This window comes from Oncorhynchus clarkii, chromosome 19 (genome assembly GCF_045791955.1).
Source record: "Oncorhynchus clarkii lewisi isolate Uvic-CL-2024 chromosome 19, UVic_Ocla_1.0, whole genome shotgun sequence".
Taxonomy (NCBI): domain Eukaryota; kingdom Metazoa; phylum Chordata; class Actinopteri; order Salmoniformes; family Salmonidae; genus Oncorhynchus; species Oncorhynchus clarkii.
The window spans coordinates 11,234,569-11,254,240 of NC_092165.1; the positions used below are offsets into that span (position 1 = coordinate 11,234,569).

Below are 19,672 nucleotides of genomic sequence, written 5' to 3' on the forward strand. Positions count from 1 at the left end.
ACAATGAGAAGGCCGCTCGAGGGAGCAACGTGTAAGCTCTTGCCGCTCCTGCCCCGCGCTCCACGTGTGCAGAAGCATTGTATTTGCAGATGTGCCGCGCGGCAGAAAGGGGCTTCAGAGCCCGGCTTGATTTCCCCAAGCACCCACGTCTTTCCGAAACGGATGGCTATGAAATAAACAGATATGTTCATTTGTTGCCATCTCCCCCTCCCTCCCCCTTAGCCCTCCGAGCATTGTGAGCATTAGCATGTAATCCGGGCGTGAAATAACATTTTTCAATCACTGCCATGGAGACATTCAATTACACCTGGTGTTGTTCCGACAGACAGCTGCCTGTACTGGGACGCTGCGTCCTGTCTGTCTGTCTAGTCAGAGGAGTAGGAGACCCACATGACAATTTCCACTTCATTTCAGAATCCATGTCACTTTATTATGCATGGAATCTCCCCTTAACCCTATTGTCATCGTGGGCGTTGTGTTTTCATATAATTGCGCTCTGAGCGTATTAGTCTACAGTGGGTGAACAAGTTATATAGGAAAACAATGATGTGGGGAAATTGAGGATTATATAGGATGCAATCCGATTAGTAACATAACTAATAGGCCTATAGGAGTTCCAGGTATAGGGAGCCACATTTACATCAATATGAGTGTGAGATAATGGATTTAAAGTGGATAAGAAATTGGACAGCAACGTCATTTTATGTGTTTGAGTCTTGTTAACGGCAAGGCCTACAGTCGTTTTGATCTCAGCCTATACTATTTATTCGACATGGATTCATATAGTAAAACTGCACATTTAGAGCAATCATAAACAACTAAACACACAGAAAATGTTTAAGGTCCATAGTGCTATTCTAAAATGTGAAAATAATACCGTTTAGCTAAAAACCGTGCGCGGTGCACCTACATGCCATGCCCAATCATAAAATAGGCACACATGGGATGTATGTGTCAAAATATCGCACTTGTCATGAGTACCAATTTGCTGTTTTCATTTAACATTTAACATAAAGGAAGTCAAAGGTAGGCCCCAAAATATAAATGAACCTCGAGGCCAAAACATTTAGACAAAATGCACAGTTCACTTCTTCAATTATAGTCTAACGAAAACAATTAAATAATTACTGTGTCAAAAGCTAACTATGAATCATACTACACAAGCGTGTTGGTACTTTTGTACTATAATTTCATTACAAACAAAAATGCGCTTTGCTTTGAGATATGTGAACTTGTAAACAAGCGCCAATAGGACATGTTTGTGTGTGTAATTATCCTCTCCTCCCACAAAGCCAGAGCATCCCAAAACATCATGCGACTCCAGGGGTAATGGGAGGCGCTGGGGAGGTTATCCCCCCCTTCTTAACCGTTCGGGAGCCCCGTTATCCTGCATGCGCGCCTACCCGTAGCAGCAACCGCACGCGTTAGCAATGAAGACCCTTTAAAGGCGGGAGGGGGAGAATTCAACTAACGTGCGTACCCAGCCCCTTCTAGATGATGCGCGCTGGGACATGAAAACGGATGGAGCTGCATGCGTTACCTGTTAGGTTCTCCAATTCCTTCTCCTCCAAGGATGATAGAGTGTCATCGTCGCCATCCAACAATATCTCACTCTCAGAGTTCTGATTTCCCATCGCGTGACTTCTGATGGACTGTTTGCCTTTGAGGATATCTTCCTCCGGAGCTGAAAGAAGAAAAGCATTTTAAACCGCCATCCAAACGTAATTGTGTTTTTACCAAGTGACTTTTCTGTACAGAGGTTAGTATCCTAAAAATAAACGTTTGAAATATATAGACAACAAATACGCTGCTATTCTGGGCTATGTTTAATGATAGTTTACTATCTCACAGGTATGACAGATGTTATATTAAAAAGATTACTGAAAATGCAAGGCTATATAATCTATACATATTGTAGCATATTTAAATTATCAATAATTCGTACTATGAAAGTAAAGTGAATATTCAAATGTCAATATAAATATTTATTGAGTTAAGTTGTCTATTTTGCCATAAACGTCTTGACGTTTTGCATTGCACTTCAGAATGGATTCGAAATTAAATTGGTCAAAAGTATTTTAAGATTTGACAAAATCGCATGAATAAGTCTGATAAAAATGGAATAATGCTATAATTATGATATAAAGCAATAGTTTATAACTCAAGTGCACATTCAAATGCAACATGGATCTAATGCTAATATGATTCTTAGTACAATGAAAACTCCATGCGAAAAATAACATCAACATAAAGATGCTCAAGCTGATGGTTTTATAAACTAGTTTTGATGCTTCCATGATAGAAAACTGGCAACAATTTTAAGTAGAACTTCATGCAATTTTCATATATTATTGTAAAATTTGTCAAGTTATCATAGAGCCATAAACCCAGCTGGAACACTAGCAATGACTCTTGGGAGCCTTCGGGGTTATTGTGAACATGAAAGGTTACGTTAACAAATCGGACTCTCATTTTATAAAGCTATTTTCCAATGGCGCTGTGCCAACGCAGGCTAGCTATACCCACATGGCAGCCGGAATGAGGTTACAATGTCAAAGCGCGACATTGTATCGACTTGTCTTTATTGTATTACCTGAATGGCACTAATCTAATAGTCCAAATCCAACTGTGTAATTTAATTGATACCCAGGCAATAACGTGTATTTCAGTGTATTTCTAATGCAGATATACAACATTGTATGTAAAGTATAAAATGTACTGATAAGAAAATATAAAATGTATTGTTAATAACCCAATTTGCCTGTGCTGTGCCCTTACAAGTCATCAAAACAAAAAATTATTCTGGTCAAACCCAATATCCAGAAACAGGAGCCAAAGATATTACAACAAAGCAAAAGAGCCTCCAAAGCTTACTGCCTTTCCTTTTTATTTCTACTTAACATGACTTGAGGTCCAAAAGAATTTAAGAGAAACAGTAATCTGCAAACATTTACAGAACCCTCATCATGCAGGCCCTTGGTGTGTGTGTGTGTGTGTGTGTGTGTGAAAATGTGAGTGTGAAAGACAGAAAAAGAGAGAGAGAGAGTGTGTGTGTGTGTGTTACACTCAACATGGTTTCTTTGCACTCCACTACCAAAACCACTGGACAGTGATCCAGTGGCCCCTCCAATCTCTCTGAGCAGCATCACCTGACGGGGTTAGACCCTAAGATAATTAGCATTTTCTCAACATCACAAACTATAATATATGGACTCCAAAACTGTAGAGAGAGAGCAGATAGAGAGCTAGAGAGAGAGAGAGAGAGCCGAGAGAGAGCCGAGCGAGTGAGCCGAGAGCAGAGAAGAGAGCAGAGAAGAGAGCAGAGAAGAGAGAAGAGAAAGAGAGCTGAGAGAGAAAGAGGGAGAGAGCAGAGAGAGAAAGAGAGCTGACAAAGAGAGAAAGAGAGCTGAGAGAGAAAGCGAGAAAGAGAGCTGAGAGAAAGCGAGAGAGAGAGCTGAGAGAAAGAGAGCAGAGTGAGAGACCGGGAGCTGAGAGAGAGTCTAAGAGAGCTGAGAAATCTCATGTCATGGAAAATATGCAGCTCAATGATATTTAGACTGGTCTTCCTGTAATTAAGTCTCCCCGGAGGATTCTTTAGTTAGCGGCACTGAAATGACTACCAGATCTCTAATACATACCACATGCTAGAATAGTATAGTATATTCACACCGTCCAAGTGAACTGACTGGACAGACCGATGGGCCGGGACGACTTTCTCTCACTGACAGCAGTGAGATGAAAAAGGCAGACATGTGTATTTGAACTTCTGTACATTCTGTCATAAACATGCTCACTAAGTCTCACCCTGGGAAGACCACAATACTCAACACACTAGCATATGGATGTGGAAGGGTCTTGGGTTGTGTTTACAACTAAGAAGAAAACACTACTGTGACAACTACTGCTACTATATCAACTTACTAGTCTGCCAATAAATGTTACTAATAGGCTGTGAATGATTTACTTGTTAGTCGTGAATAGTATTATCAGAATTGGTCATGTTAGATTGTCTGTTGTGTGCAAATACAATTCTACATACATGGTGCTGCTTTCAAAACTACTTTGTAAATACAAATAAACAGCCAGGAGAAGTTAAGAAAATAAAAACTCAATTATTAGATAATACTTCTGATACATGTATCCCAACATTACATAATGACATAAGATAAAATATAGTATTCTTGAAAACATAATTGATATGATGTATATTTTTGATATATGTACAGAGAAGTGTTCTGAATGCATGTGTGGGTTTATGATCAAATGTGGGAGTGTGTATCAAACAATTAAAACCCATTTAACGCCATTTCAACTTAAAAAGTGAAACAACCAAAGCACAGTAAAAACTAAACGGCAGTGAAAAGTCTAAACGTTTCATTAAAAAAAATGCAATGGATATTAGGCTTTGTCTAAATATTCACAGGCTAACACATTCAACATGTCCTTCAGCTGAAGCAATGTCTCTGTCAACTGTTGTCTATGTTACTTAGAATTATAAACTGGGTGGTTCGAGCCTTGGATGCTGATTGGCTGAAAGCCGTGGTATATCAGAACGTGTACAACAGGTGTGACAAAACACTTATTGTTACTGCTCTAATTACGGTGGTAACCAGTTTATAATAGCAATAAGGCACCTCAGGGGTTTGTGGTATATGGCCAATATACCACGGCTCAGGGCTGTATCCAGGCGCTCCGCGTTGCGTTCTGCTTAAGAACAGCTGTTAGCCGTGGTATATTGGCCATACACCACACCCCCTAAATGCTTAAATATGAAGTCTTAGTGAGTGTGAATGTCTGGTGTTTTGTGGATGTATGTATCCTTGACAAATAATTCTGAATAAAACACATACACATTTTACAACATATAACAAGCGACAACACAAATGTTTCTGAAATAAGCCGGAATGCCACAAACAAAATACCCATCAGGTCATGTCACCCAAACCATTCATTGAGATGGAACAGGGGGCACAAACGTGAATAAAACCTGCCTACATTACACATTCAGGCCCGATTGTTTCTCTAGCCAGAGGTTCAAAATTAAAATGCTACGTTCACGCTATACTAAAGACATGCTACGTTGAGGCCCAGGTCATTTCGCTATTGCCAGAGGTTCAAAATGCTAAATCATATGCTTACATTACTAAAGCTCAAGGCATGCTTGGTCAAGAGCAATTAAATTGTCAGAATTAACAAATGTGTTTTTAACGAGACCATGGCCAGGAGCTGGAGTCATGAGGCGTGTATTGATCTGCTGAACAGAGACATTAGTCTTCAAGTATTTACTCTGCCAGCCACCTCTCCTCCAGCCTCCCTCCACAGCCCTCCCTTCACCCAGGGCAGGACCAAATCAATCCCCAGAAAGGATGTCTCTTTCCAGCCATAAATACATAACTAGCCCCCTCACCGACCCAACCAGCCTGACCGCCACGCGTCTGCAGGCCGACTGGGGCTCTCAGAGTGGAAATGGTCCTTAAGGTTCTTGGCTGGTTATGAATGATCACAGTTGTATAGAATCTAAGGATTGTCCATGGCCTAAATACAGGAATGTTTTCCTCCTACATATCTTATATATAAAAAAAGATGCCATTTAGGAAAGTGTTTACTTATACTTTGTAAAAGGCAGAAGTTGTGATGAGTAAGGTAATGGTAACAAACAATGCACTTTTTTTGCTAAATAAATTGACAGGAATACAATACTTCTTACAAATAGCTAAATGTTTTAGTTTTTTTAATTCTCTTACCGGTTAAATATGTCTAATTTCTATTCTTGAGCGTGTTTCCATGACTTGAAAAGTGTTGCCATCACTCTTGTAGCTGGAAATAAATGTTAAATGCAGACGTGATCATGCACTAAATGTTTTGTTTGGGGAAGGAGGAGGGTTTTCTCTCTATTTTCCCCGTTTCATGGGATCAGAATAATTACAGCCAGATATGACCTCTGTTCCCTGTTTGGAAACTCACGACTGCACTCTCGCCTTGCGCTCCACATCCGTTACAAATGTCGGGTCGATGAAAACAACAAGAAAGGTTACATCAGAAAATGGGCGCCGCAGTCAGGCCTCAAGTTGAAGAGATATTTGAATGATATGTTCTTTCCCCCAAATGCAGCAGGGTAGCGCGTGTGTGTGTGTGTGTGTGTGTGTGTGTGTGTGTGTGTGTGCATACGCAACTAACAGGACAATGCTCTGTAGAGGTATTACCAAGACTGGCTGGTGGCTATTTTTACTACAGTAGTGACTTTGAAAACAAAACACACCCTATATGTCAGAATATGTCCCCCCTATGGTGTTGAATATATCCAGAGCATGTTTTATATTGACTTACTGATGATGCCCCCTACTAGAGCAGTGAGTCAGAGTGATGGAGAGGGGAGAACAATTACAAGTCACCAACTGACGCTTCAACGATCATATGCCTTCGTAATCAGTTCTTCATTGCACTAAAATTGTAAGATGGCGCCAACAGACGTCGCCTTGTGTCGAGCTCCTACTCAACATTCATTGTTGAGGGAGAGCACGTCAGCAAGCACCACTGCTTACACCTGCTGTATCCTGTGTTCGTGACCAAATAAACTCTGATGGTTTGAAACGATCTAACATAAAGGGATGAAGGGAAAGAGAATGAGAGAAAAGTAAAAAGAGAATTAGGGAGACACACAGAGAGAAAAGAGAGAAAGAGAAGAGAAAGAGCGAGAGAGAGAAAGAGCGAGAAAGTAACAGAGAGAGAAAGAGAGTATCAGAGTAACAGAGAGAAGGACCAGTGGTCCTCAAGTCCCTCCACCCTCCAGCTGCATCTCCACACCACAGACATTTCGCCCGGTCCCCGCCGGGCCCACGAGGATGCTGGGATTGCCAGACGCTTATTGCTTTTAGATCACATTCTTATTGGCTTCTGTCACGGCGGCCGTTTGTCAAGAGGACTGATGTCACCTTTTGGGGGGGGGGGGGGGGGGGGGACTACCACCTCCATCCCTGTGACATATTGGAGACATTTTCGGGCCAGAAACAGGCCGTTATTATGGAGTGCAATAGGTTAAGCCGATAAAAACCAACAGGCCTAGACAGGCACGGCCCTGATCACTAACCCTGGTTTGACTGGGAATACGGTCTTTAGTGTTTTAGCAGAAACTAGGGATTAGGCTCTACTCTGGGGACTCCTGCTCCTACTTGGCCAATGAATGTGGTAGATGACTAAAACCTTTCTTCACACTGTGCCGACCAGAACCGTACTGTGCTGGGTCGGACATTCCCTTTTCACGTTGTATATTCCAGCATGGTTGCAGCAACCAGGCCAGCCCAGCACAGCCTGGCTTAGTGGTGTGAAAATAGTAGTGTACGTCGCTCCCTAGTTAATATCCAAGATATGCAGGATAACGTTTTAGCAGAAACTAGGGATTAGGGCCTACTCCAGGGAAAACGTCCCTTCTACTCGAACGCTAGAGAACATGTGTCCTACGGCCAATGTGGGTAATGGATTCTACGTTTCCTCCAACCTAGTTATCGCTAAGAATGAGACGGTGACTATTCAACTGTTGGTTCACTTTGGTTTAGTTGTCCTCATAGGAAGTTCAACAGAAATCGGGGTTTAACACTTTACATAAACGCCTTAAAAACAGAATCTGCACCTGTTGTTTTTAAAGCAAGTCCAGGGAAACGAAAGGATCAATTGAATCTCAATTCCAGTCCTGGAGGTAAAAGGTAATCAATACTGTTGGTTTTATCGATACTTCTGTCTTCTAGGTAATACAACGGTATTGATGTCACCGTTTCCTTTTAAACAGAACACGATCCTTGACTTGCTTTTACCACATGGTACTGTTGAGATATTGGTCAAGAGCAACCAAGCTAGTTTGGGTTTCTCTCTGCAACACACACAAACAAGACGTACTGTGTAATTAATAGTCCCGATATTTCCAAAATGATTAATTACACCTAAACTAATTAGCCCTCATATAATATCCACCTTCAAAGAAACACCTAATTATTCCCGTGAAAGTTAATGTATCTTTGTTTGCTGACCTTTAGCCAATTAAGATTTGACATCATAAAGAGGCAGGTTTGTTAAATGGGCATCAACACCGTTGGTCCTCCTCACCTGGCTCTCTTTATGAACATAATGACATCTCTGAGCTGATCAAACTGAACACATGTGATTCTGGCACTGTAGCTTCAGGGTTCTTTTTTTCATCAAATCAAGTACAAGTCATCCCCTGAGATGGTGGACATTTTGTACATGATGCCATGATTGGAATTTAAAACAGGGAAAATAACATGGAACAAAGGTAGTTGAGGTGAGATACCGACTGGGATTCAAGTGATTTATATTCATATCATTGTACAGCTACAATACTTACCTACCTAGCCTAAATCAACATTCCCCCCATTCACATTTGTGAGCACATTTTTATTTTAATTGCTGCTATACTTGGAGTCAAATCAAATCAAATTTTATTTGTCACATACACATGGTTAGAAGATGTTAATGCGAGTGTAGCGAAATGCTTGTGCTTCTAGTTCCGACAATGCAGTAATAACCAACAAGTAATCTAACAATTCCACAACTACTACCTTATACACACAAGTTCAAAGGGATAAAGAATATGTACATAAAGATATGAATGAGTGATAGTACAGAACGGCATAGGCAAGATGCAGTAGATAGTATCGAGTACAGTATATACATATGAGATGAGTAATGTAGGGTATAGAAACATAAAGTGGCATAGTTTAAAGTGGCTAGTGATACATGTATTACATAAAGATGGTAAGATGCAGTAGATTACATAGAGTACAGTATATACCTATATACATATGAGATGAGTAATGTAGGGTATGTAAACATTATATTAAGTGGCATTGTTTAGTGGCTAGTGATACATTTTTTACATCAATTTCCATTATTAAAGTGGCTGGAGTTGAGTCAGTATGTTGGCAGCAGCCACTCAATGTTAATGGTGGCTGTTTAACATTGAATGAAACATTCAAGAGAAAAATGAAGATGGAAAGGACGGAAGATCCCAACTGCTGCTTTCTATCAACAAGTCAAATGATAATGCATCATGGGAAATGGGGAGAAGACCAACCAAAGGGCTTGGTGCTTAGGAGTCAGGGAGTCTTGACATATTACTTACCATTAATGCCAGGCACCACTGTCATGCAAGAGTAAAGAAAAGGAAACAAACACATTTCACATTGCTCCCACTGAAGGTTCATGCCAACTCAGACATTCAATAACTCAAAGGGGAGAAATTCTAAGTAAAAGTTTTGGGATCCAGGAAGGGACAGGATGTGAGTGTGTGAGGGCCTATTGGAACACTGCGTACTAACATAGCTAACACTAATGGGGAGGCAGGTTAGGCAGTTAACTGTGTGAACTATTTAATTCAAATGGAGGGTGTGCTTTTTCTTATTTTTTTACTGTTTCTTGTGGTACAATAAAACACTTATGGCAACTGTAGTGCTAATTTTTATTGCCGTGGACCTGCTGTCACAGGCGGGCACAGACTCACGGAGGGTGTGAGCAAAGGACGCTGGGTGTTGAGCGAGGAGGGCTGACTGACCGTGTTCGGCTGCAGCTTTGAGCGTGGCCTTTGAGTGAGTGGATCCGAAGGGGTTCCTGACGAAGCGCCGGCGCCGCCTCAAGTCGTCCTCCCAGTAGTCGAGGCGCCAGAACTCCCGAGGACGGCTGCAAGGGAACAGAGGTAGCACATGTGTTAGCAATTACAGAACAGCGTGGTGGTAGCCTATAGCCCCAGTCACAGTGCAGAGTAGCGAGGCCAGCAGCAGCATAAAGACAGCCTTGTTTGCTATACTGGGTGTCTTCTTTTTTCCCCCAACACCACAACAAATAGAACACAGTAGATAGACTACCTAAAACCCTGACCTTGAAAATAACAATATTTTCTCTCTCTCTCGTGAAACGAGCACTAAATACATTATGGTGGAATGAGCAGCTGACAGAGTGATCAGTTTCCCCCACACTCCGATGTGCTCCCATTCCAGGCTCATTTGGGACCCAGCAGGGCACCTCGGCTCTAGCCTCTCTACCCGGGTAGCAGGCGGGTGCGCGGGCTGGTCTCAAAACGCCATTACAAAAACAGGGAAGCGGGAGAGGGGGATGGCATTACCAATATTAATCAATGTCCACAGGCCTCTGTCATTTTTCTTCCCAATTTGCACCTCCTTTACCCAGGCCTGGTCAGTAGTAAATCATTCAGACTAAAGTTCTGTCCCAAATAGCACCCTATTCCCTATGGGCCCTGGTCAAAAGTAGTGCACTAAATAGGGAATAGGGTGCCATTTTGGACACACGCCCAATCTCAGGGACTTGGAAAGTGTTAACTTTTAATGAAGAGTCACAACCACCACACAGCATTGTGTTGTGTACATACAGGCAATAAAATATTAAAATTCAAAAATTGATTTAATTTAAATTATATTTTAAAATATTAATTACTTTTCTTTAGGCACATCACACACAGCATAAGGAGGAAATACATTTCTTCCCAACATTAGTGAGGTGTTTTTTTTACCACCCACCCCTATTGAAAAAAGCTTGCCTAATCTAAATAACTAATTTACTGCTCGAGAAGAAATAGCTGGTAATTTGTCAAACTAAATTACGCCAAACGTGTTCCATACTGCGCGTATTATGAGGGAATGTTTTCGGCATTTAGAAATGAAAACACAAGGGAAGAACACAACATAATCTCTCTAACTCAGGAGGCCAGACACTTCCCTTCTTCACCTATGAGCTGGGTTCACACATTCAATTTACTATTAAAGCACTGAGAAAAACAAGTGGTCTAAGACATGTGCAGGTGTGTATTTGGGTTATTCTTAAGGTTGCATTAGGGTTGGTGTATGGCCTCAGCCTCTAAACAGATCCCAGTGTACTGATTTATAAAAGCATGGTGAGATAGAAATCTGGAAACCCAAGGTGCTGCGTCAGAAGGTGCTGCGTCAGAAGGTGCTGCGTCAGAAGGGTGAAGAAGTATTCGTGCGCAACAATTTTGAGTCTCATGGGTCTGAATACTTATGTAAATAAGCTATTTTTTTTTTTTTTAGTATGCCTAAAAACCTGTTTTTGCTTTGCCATTATGGGTATTGTGTTTAGATTGACGAGGGGGAAAAAATCTATTTAATCAATTTTAGAATAAGGCTGTAACGCGTGGAAAAATTCAAGGGGTCTGAATAGTTTCTGAATGCGCTGTAAATCAGTACGTCCGCGGTGCTAAGGGAGAAGTGTTCAGGTGTAACAGGGCCTATTCCACCTGGCAATATAAATCAGGACGATGGCACCAGGAGCAGCCTCTAGACAGACAGCTCTTTTATGTCCTGATATTTCCCTGGCTGTCTGCATATACAGTATGTTAAACCAACAACGTACAATATCAAAATGAAGGGGGTCACAGAGTAAAAAATAAATAATGTCTAAATAGCAAGAGAACGTAATGCACATGAGAACGGTGAGGGGAAGAGGAAATGCTGTAGGGAAAAGAGGAAACAATAGCACAACACTGGAACATACAGTCAAACACATTTATAGCTTGAACACCAAATCAGTGTTGACATCATACCTTGGCAAGGTGGAGTGACATGTGTGTATCAGTGTCAGCAGAGGTACGAGGGAGAACCGGAACCCTCTGTGTGTGTGTGCGTGTGTGTGTGTGTGTGTGTGTGTGCACATGGTTATGCATTAGGGCTGGGAATTTCCAGGGACCTCACCAAACGACATTATCACGATACTTAGGTGCCAATCCGATATGTATTACAATTCTATATGGCGATTTTATTGCGATTTGATGTTCCAAACCTATTGCTCACCATATGTCTGCTGCAGAGAGACGAGAGAGAGAGCCATGAGAACACGAGTCTTGATCAGTCAGGAAAATAAAAGTGCTGAAAACAAATTGGCTCCCTATTTAAAAAGAAGATGGAGAACAAGCTATGAGGGGAAAATCCTGGAGTTTTGGAGCAGGTACAGCCAACTAGCACACACATAACATTGTGATACTGTCAAAACAATACCATACATCGTCAAAAATAATATCCCGATATGTAACTATTGATTCCCCCCCCCCACATCACTATTACGCATGTGTGAGTAAGTGTACTTGTGTGTCTGTACGTCCATGTGTGTGTGTGTGTGTGTGTATGTGTATGTGTATGTGTGTGTGTGTGTGTGTGCGTGCGTATTGAAGCTAGTTTGTTTGATCTGGTCTTGCCTGCTGCTGTAGCTGCTCCAGTCAGGAGCCCGGGGCTCCTCACAAAGCTTCAGACCAACACCAATGATTACACGGGGCCTCTAAAAGGGGAGGGGCTTTACACAAGAAAATAAATACAATTTCGAGCCAGGTGCTTTAAGTCGTTCTATGAAAGCCATTAATTACTTTATTTATCTGAACGAATGAAAAATAAATCCTTCTCTTTCTTTCCTTCTCTCTCAATCTTCATATCCCTCTGTTGTTCCCTATCGCCCTCTCTCTTTTTATATCTCTCTCTCTCAGCCTCTGGTCTTTTCTGGAGAGAAATAGAGGAAGAAACCGTCTTCAGCTCCCGTGTTTGTGTAAAGCAGAGGCAGTTTATAAGAAACGCGTGGGGGAATAGCAGACAGCACAACTATTAAATATTTTACAGGCAAACATTCTAAAGCACATAAGCAAAGAGAAGATGTCAAGGATCTCTCATTAAAAATGTATTTCGCTACTAAGGAGCTTGAAGAAGTGATGAGGAAACGGTGGAAGAGAAGAAGGAGGGATGGAGTAGTAGGTGGAGAGGACGTGTCTCTCTGGTGTTCAGAGGAAATGAAACAGAAACACAGGGCAGAAACTAAGAAGGTCCCACAATATAATAACGCTCCTGTTTGTTGAGGGCTTAGTGTGAACGTGGGTGTGAGGATACACACGAGCGGAAAAGAGGGAATGCATTTACATTTTAGTCATTTAGGAGATGTTCTTATCCAGAGAAACTTACAGGAGCAAATAGGGTTAAGTGCCTTGCTCAAGGGCACATCAACAGATTTTTCCTCTGAGACGGCTCTGGGATTCGAACCAGCCCCCTTTCGGTTACAGGCCCAACGCTCTTACCCGCTAGGCTACCTTCATGAATACATTTGAGACCACAAGTGTGTGTTATACCTGTGTGTGTGTGTTATGCCTGTGTGTGTGTGTGTTATACCTGTGTGTGTGTGTGTGTGTATGACTGTGTGTGTTATACCTGTGTGTGTGTGCATGTGTTATGCCTGTGCGTGTATGTGTGTGTGCTAGGAGACATTGGAGTGTGTGTCTCTCCATCCAGCAGACAGAATGTGCAGGACCTGATTTCCCTCCTGTCACAAAGGGCCCAGGCCTTGTTGCTGTGTGATAGTCTCCCTACCCTAATTACCACTTCATCATCCTGCCTCACACAGCATTCATCTAGGAAAATGAATATCAAGCCAGTCTCTCTCTCTCTCTCTCGCGCACACACACACACACACACACACACACACACACACACACACACACACACACACACACACACACACACACACACACACACACACACACACACACACACACACACACACACACACACACACCTCTTACAAGGAGGTTTCCTCCACATCCATCAGTGGGAGGACATGTTCGGTAGTGGGGAGTAATTAGTCGCAGTGTTATGGAACGATCTCCACCGCTGGCCGTGTCGTGAACGGCACCACAACCAGGTTCCTAATGAAGGGTCTTGGATGGGCGTCCGCCCGCCGTCCACCCACCCCAGTACCTTGCCATCTCCGTCGCCAATCAATCCCCCACGGAGAACGCCGCTGTATCACGTCGGGAAAATCCATGTGACACGCGCCGTGCATGTGTACGCTGAGAGAGTTTCTACAAAGATGATAAATAATTCAGAGCTCGTCCATCGTGTGGCGGGCTGCGCTGGCAGAATAACGGCAGCACCCATTCTTCAAGATGACAACAATTAAAATGACTAAAGGCCGCAGCCTTTTACACAAACCACTTGTGTAATTAGTAATTAGTTTACTCATAAAGGCCTCGCTCATTAGAGCCTACTGGGGAACGTCTGTTGTCTTAGACGGAGTGTGTGTGTGTGTGTGTGTGTGTGTGTGTGTGTGTGTGTGTGTGTGTGTGTACAGTGCCTTCAGTAGTAATACTCTCCTGAAATTTCACATTTTGTTGTGTTACATCCTGAATTCAAAATGGATGAAAAAATTATTTTAACCCGTCTACACAGAATACCCCATACTGACAAAATGAAAACATGACTTTTGACATTGATATACAGAAATCTCTCATTTAAATTAGTATTCACACCTCAGTCATTGCATGTTAGAATAACCTTTGGCAGTGATTACAGTCGTGAGTCTTTCTGGTAAGTCTCTAAGAGCTTTGCACCCCTGGATTGTGCAATATTTGCTCATTATTATTTTGAAAACTCTTCAAGCTCTGTCAAGTTTGTTGTTGATCATTGCTAACCATTTTCAAATCTTTCCATACATTTTCAAGCTGATTTAAGTAAAAACTGTAACTAGGCCACTCCGGACATTCAATGTCGTCTTGGTAAAAAACTCCAGTGTATATTTGGCCTTGTGTTTTAGGTTATTGTCCTGCTGAAAGGCGAATTGTCTCCCAGTGTGTGTCGAAAAGCAGACTGAACCGGGTTTTCCTCTAGGAGTTTCCTGTGCTTAGCTCTATTTTGTTTATTTTTATCCTGAAAAACTATTTCGTACTTGTCGATGACAAGCATACCCATAACATGATGCAACCACACCCATGCTTGAAAGTATGAAGATTGGTACTCAGTGATGTGTTTTGTTGGATTTGCCCCAAACATAACACTTTCTATTCAGGAAATAAAGTACATTTCTTTGCCACATGTTTTGCAGTATTACTTTAGTGCCTTGTTGCAAACAGGAAGCATGTTTTGTAATATTTGTATTCTGTACAGGCTTCCTTCTCTTCACTATGTCATTTAGCTTAGTATTGTGGAGTAACTACAATGTTGTGTTATCCTATCACAGCCAACTTGGTAACTGTCACATTTTGGCCTCAAGGTGAAATCTCAAAGCGTTTTCTTTCCTCTCCTGCAACTGAGTTAGGAAGGACACCTGTATCTGTGTAGTGGCTGGGTGTATTGATACACCATCCAAAGGGTGATTAATAACTTCACCATGCTACAGGGGGATATTCAATGTTATTTTTATTTCTACCCATCTACCAATAGGTGTCCTTCTTTGCGAGGCATTGGAAAACCTCCCTGGTCTTTGTGGTTGAATCTGTGTTTGAAATTCACTGCTCGACCTTACAGATATTGTATGAGTGTGGTACAGAGATAATGTAGTCATTTTAAAATTATGTTAAACACTATTTAACAGTCCATGTGACATGTTAAATACATTTTTACTCCTGAACTTATTTAGGCTTGCCATAACAATGGGGTTGAATAATTATTGAGTCGAAAACATTTCAACTTTTCATTTTTAATTTTTTTTTAAGAATGAGGGAAAGTTGTCAAATATATATATATTTTCAGGCTGTAACACAACAAAATGTGGAAAAAGTCAAGGGGTGTGAATGCTTACTGAAGGCACTGTGTATGTGTGTGTGTTTATATATATATATATATGCATGTTTGTTTTTGTGTGTGTTAAGGAGCACTTAGCAGAGTGCTGGATCCCTCTAAATGCTGTTTAATGTAGACCACATTGACGACCGATGAGAAAGCGGGCCAATAAGACATTTATGTGAGGTAATAAAATATAATTGTTTTTTCCTGTGTGGCAGTAAATGTAAGTTTACCAACATTAGAAGACGATCTCAGCCTCTCTCCTTGTGTGTGTGTGTCTGTGTTGCTTTCACTAATGAATAAACGGGTGCAATCAAAAAAAATATATCACTGTGCAATAAAGTAAAACACCATAGCATTAACAGACTGTGGAAAGAGGTTTTACACAACCTTTAGAAACAACTAAATTGTCTGTTTGCATCAAAACAGAACACGGTCCAATTGGACTTGGCATGGGGAGAGTGACATAATAAACAAATAGTTTAATTGTAGCCAAGTGTTCAGTGATCGGCAGCTCAGTGAGGGCTGGCTTGAAGTCCAGGATTAATGAATCGCTTAGTTGGACAGACAGACTGACTGACTGGAGCTTTGGAAGGAGTGGAAGACGGACAGACGACTACGTTCTCTAACAGTAGCCTGTCCACAAGCCAGGACTTCCTGTTTATCGCCACAGAGGACAACACAGGGTAAACAGGGAGTAACCTACACACAGAGACATCTAGCTAAGATACTGGGTATCTAAGTATGGCCTAGTACTGAACACAAGTGCATTGATATGTCCGCCGGGTAGGTCGAAGAAAAGAGGCCTGGAACCATGGGAAATATGCCGTTCCTGCTGTCCAATTTCTTATTCAGTATGCACTACCCTTGGACTGTTTCTACATGCATTTGCTGTAGGCCTGTGTCTTATTTAAAAAACATCAAATAACATTAGTCCTTCAAATAGGTATTTTATGGAGGCCCACCATAGAAGAAAAACCATCGTTTATAATATCCACTTATGGTTTTAAATGTTTGTTACCATAGAAACCCAAGGTTCAATGCAGCCATTTTTTATCTCAATACCAAGTCATTTCTGGGTAACAATGAAGTACCTTACTGTGATTGTTTTAAATTAAAATGGTCAAAAATAGCTTCTTAGCAAAGAGTCATTTATCAAGAAGTTTGCTAGGACTCTCTAGGAGTGTTCTGAGTGGGAAACTGAAAACCAGCTGTTATTGGCACAGGAAAATCAAGTTTTTGACTACAATGGGCCTTTAATAAATGATACATTCATGAACTTGTATTATACTGAATAAGCATGCAGTTATTGACTTATGTTTATAAATGAGACAAAGAAATGACACTTAATGACTAAAATGCCACTACTCACATATAATGAATACTATTTAAGCACTTAAATCAATCAATACACCGTGGTATGCAATTACATTGATTTAAGTTTGACATTCATGTGCACTAACAGTTTGTGATTAGTGGATTTATTCTTATTTGATCAAATAATGTACACTCAAAAACAGAGAAAATACATTGACACTATCTATGGGAGTACAGAGGACAAAGACATTAACCTCAATTAATTAATTTATGACAAATAAATAAATGGGAATTTAAGGCGTTGTGTATGAGAGCCAATATCGCTTATCTCCCCCTCTCAAAGCTCAAACACAGGCAGTTAAAACATGGTAATAGATTCTCTCTGGAAGCCACTGAAACTTTGATAGCACTCTTATTTCAACGCCCAAATTGTTCTTTTTCTGACAAGGACAAACGATAGTCATCCATCAAGATCCAATCAGACCCCGCCAAACAGGAGCAGGATGCGTCGCCCAAGCACTTCCCAAGCTCTTAAATACTATTTGCGTTGCCTTTGCAATTTCTTTTTTGTTGGGGGGGACGATATTAAAAACAGTGAAACATCAAGGATTTCCAGGCTAGATAATTTGCACCCACTGAAATGAACTTTGGTGAATAATGTGTGTGAGTGAGTGAGTGAGTATTAATATTACTGTGTGGGAAGGGGGATCACTTTGGCTAGAGATTATGCAAATGATCCTCTATGACCTTTATCATTAGAAGCCGTACGTAGAGCAGCAACATGTATTTCATACATCACACACAGAGCACTTTGCTGAGGACAAACAGTCATTTATAACTTCAGACGGGACTCATTCGGGTACAGTCAGTGAGATTGCATATATGCAGAGGAGGTGGGATTTCTCCCCTTGCTTTTTTTTATTCTCATTAATGCAAAGGGGCCCCATTGGCAGCCCCTCAAATCGCTCAAACGGTGCCTCTATCGCCGAGATGATTTCTTTTGATTTGCATAAACCATGAGTTGATAAGAATCTGAGAGGGGATAGGTTGAGGATTTGTCATACATATGACTGTGGCGCCAGAGAACCCCTTTCTCTTTGTCAAATGGTGTCAGCGGTGGGAGCTAGTCACAGCGCCAGCTCCAAATTAAAACGAGGGGTCAAACGCCTTGCTATGGAAATGGCCATGATTAAAGCTCGCCTTAAGCCGTAAGTGAGGTTCTACAGTACCCGTGCATTAATGCATGTCCTTCCTAGTCAAATGAGGTGTACTACACACACCATTTCAATAGCAGTGTATGTTAATTCAGCCTTCCTAATGTTGCTGTAATGTTGTTTATGTGTTTGACAAAGGTAGCTTCAGGGTCACAGAGGAGGCTATCGCCTCCATCTGTACCCCTAAACGACTTTCATCGTGATGGGATTTCACTCCTTTTTTGTTTATGACAGGATCAGACCATTTCATTTGCTCATTTTGAATATGATTTTGAATTCCCTGCTACAGTTGATCAATCCCTGATTGGATACGGGAATGGAAAGGTATTAGAAATAAAACAGTGATGAATACGCCAAACAGTTTTGATCAAAACCTGGAATCCATATCAAAACAAAAAGGTTACGCCAAACCATAACAAGGATAAGTGTTTTTACAGATGCTACATATAAGTACTATACCATTTGACCACATTAACACACCTGAGGAATTAACAGTGAGGAACCTCAAGCTGCAGGTCTTTCAGATCACATGACTAAGTTCACGGCACCTGACTACAATAAGCACGTTGATATCCTTCACACATCTACCACTCCTCCATGTAATTACTACTCTAATTCCTTATGAGCACAGAACAAAAACTAAACAAGAGAAGAGAGAGAAAGAAAGAGAAATAGAATATTGCCTCTTCATAACATCACTGGGCTCGCTACGATCAAAGCACTCCCATGGGGTGGCCATGCATGAGGCTGCAGACATAGCGCAACAACACGCACACACAAATGCTCAAAATGAAAAATGGAAATACGGTCCTAATTACCGATGGGCGCCGTATCACGCGCTCCCCAATTAGCAGCAATTAAACTCCGCGTAAATTCTGCGACAAAGGGTCTGGAAATTACACCCTAATTATACTCTTCCTCCAGGGGAGGTGCTGAGAGTTAGAGGAGAGGCCTGGGTGTAAAAGAGGGGGGGGGGGGGGGGGGGGGGGGGGGATATTAACCAACATTTTGGTTTGTTTGTTAGGAAACCACCCTGTGTTTTTACCTGTTGAAATACGTTTCAAAAGAAGTGTATTGTGCTATTTTACAGAGAGAACATATTCTTATGCCACCGACTAGAATATGTACAAATCTATCTACAATTCACAATAAATCTTCATTACCCACAACAATGTGTCCAAAGTCAAACAAACCATATTAAAACACCAATGTCACCTTCAAAAACACAACAAAAATGATATATGCGGTCACCAAACTGGTATAGTCTGTGTTTTTGGATAAAGCATCATATTTTCTTAGTTTTGACAACATGCACACATCTGTCACTGCTGGTAGGTAATGAAGACATCCATATCCACTGCAGCATTATTGCATAATTCAGCCATTACCGGAGGTATCCTCATAATCAGATGACCTCTACCCTTCAGGGCTGAACTTGAACGTCCTGACAAATCTAAACGGGCACAGAATGGCTCTGAACACAACCACGACCACATAGAAGACTGCGCAAAGGCCCAAGGTCGTCTGGGATTGGGGAAATGCTTGGGGGGATGTCCTCTGTGATTCATAATG

At 41.4% G+C, this 19,672-nt stretch overlaps 1 protein-coding gene across 1 annotated transcript in view; it reads right to left on the reverse strand.

The window, feature by feature from the left end:
* Nucleotides 1-19,672, reverse strand: part of LOC139374711 (lipopolysaccharide-responsive and beige-like anchor protein) — a 370,713-nt gene that overhangs the window by 151,319 nt on the left and 199,722 nt on the right. Inside the window, exons 38-39 of the mRNA XM_071115819.1 lie at nt 9,563-9,687; nt 1,541-1,684 (exon numbers count right to left, since the gene is read on the reverse strand). Of these exons, the coding sequence (XP_070971920.1) occupies nt 1,541-1,684; nt 9,563-9,687 (269 nt within the window). The remainder of the gene's footprint in view (nt 1-1,540; nt 1,685-9,562; nt 9,688-19,672) is intronic.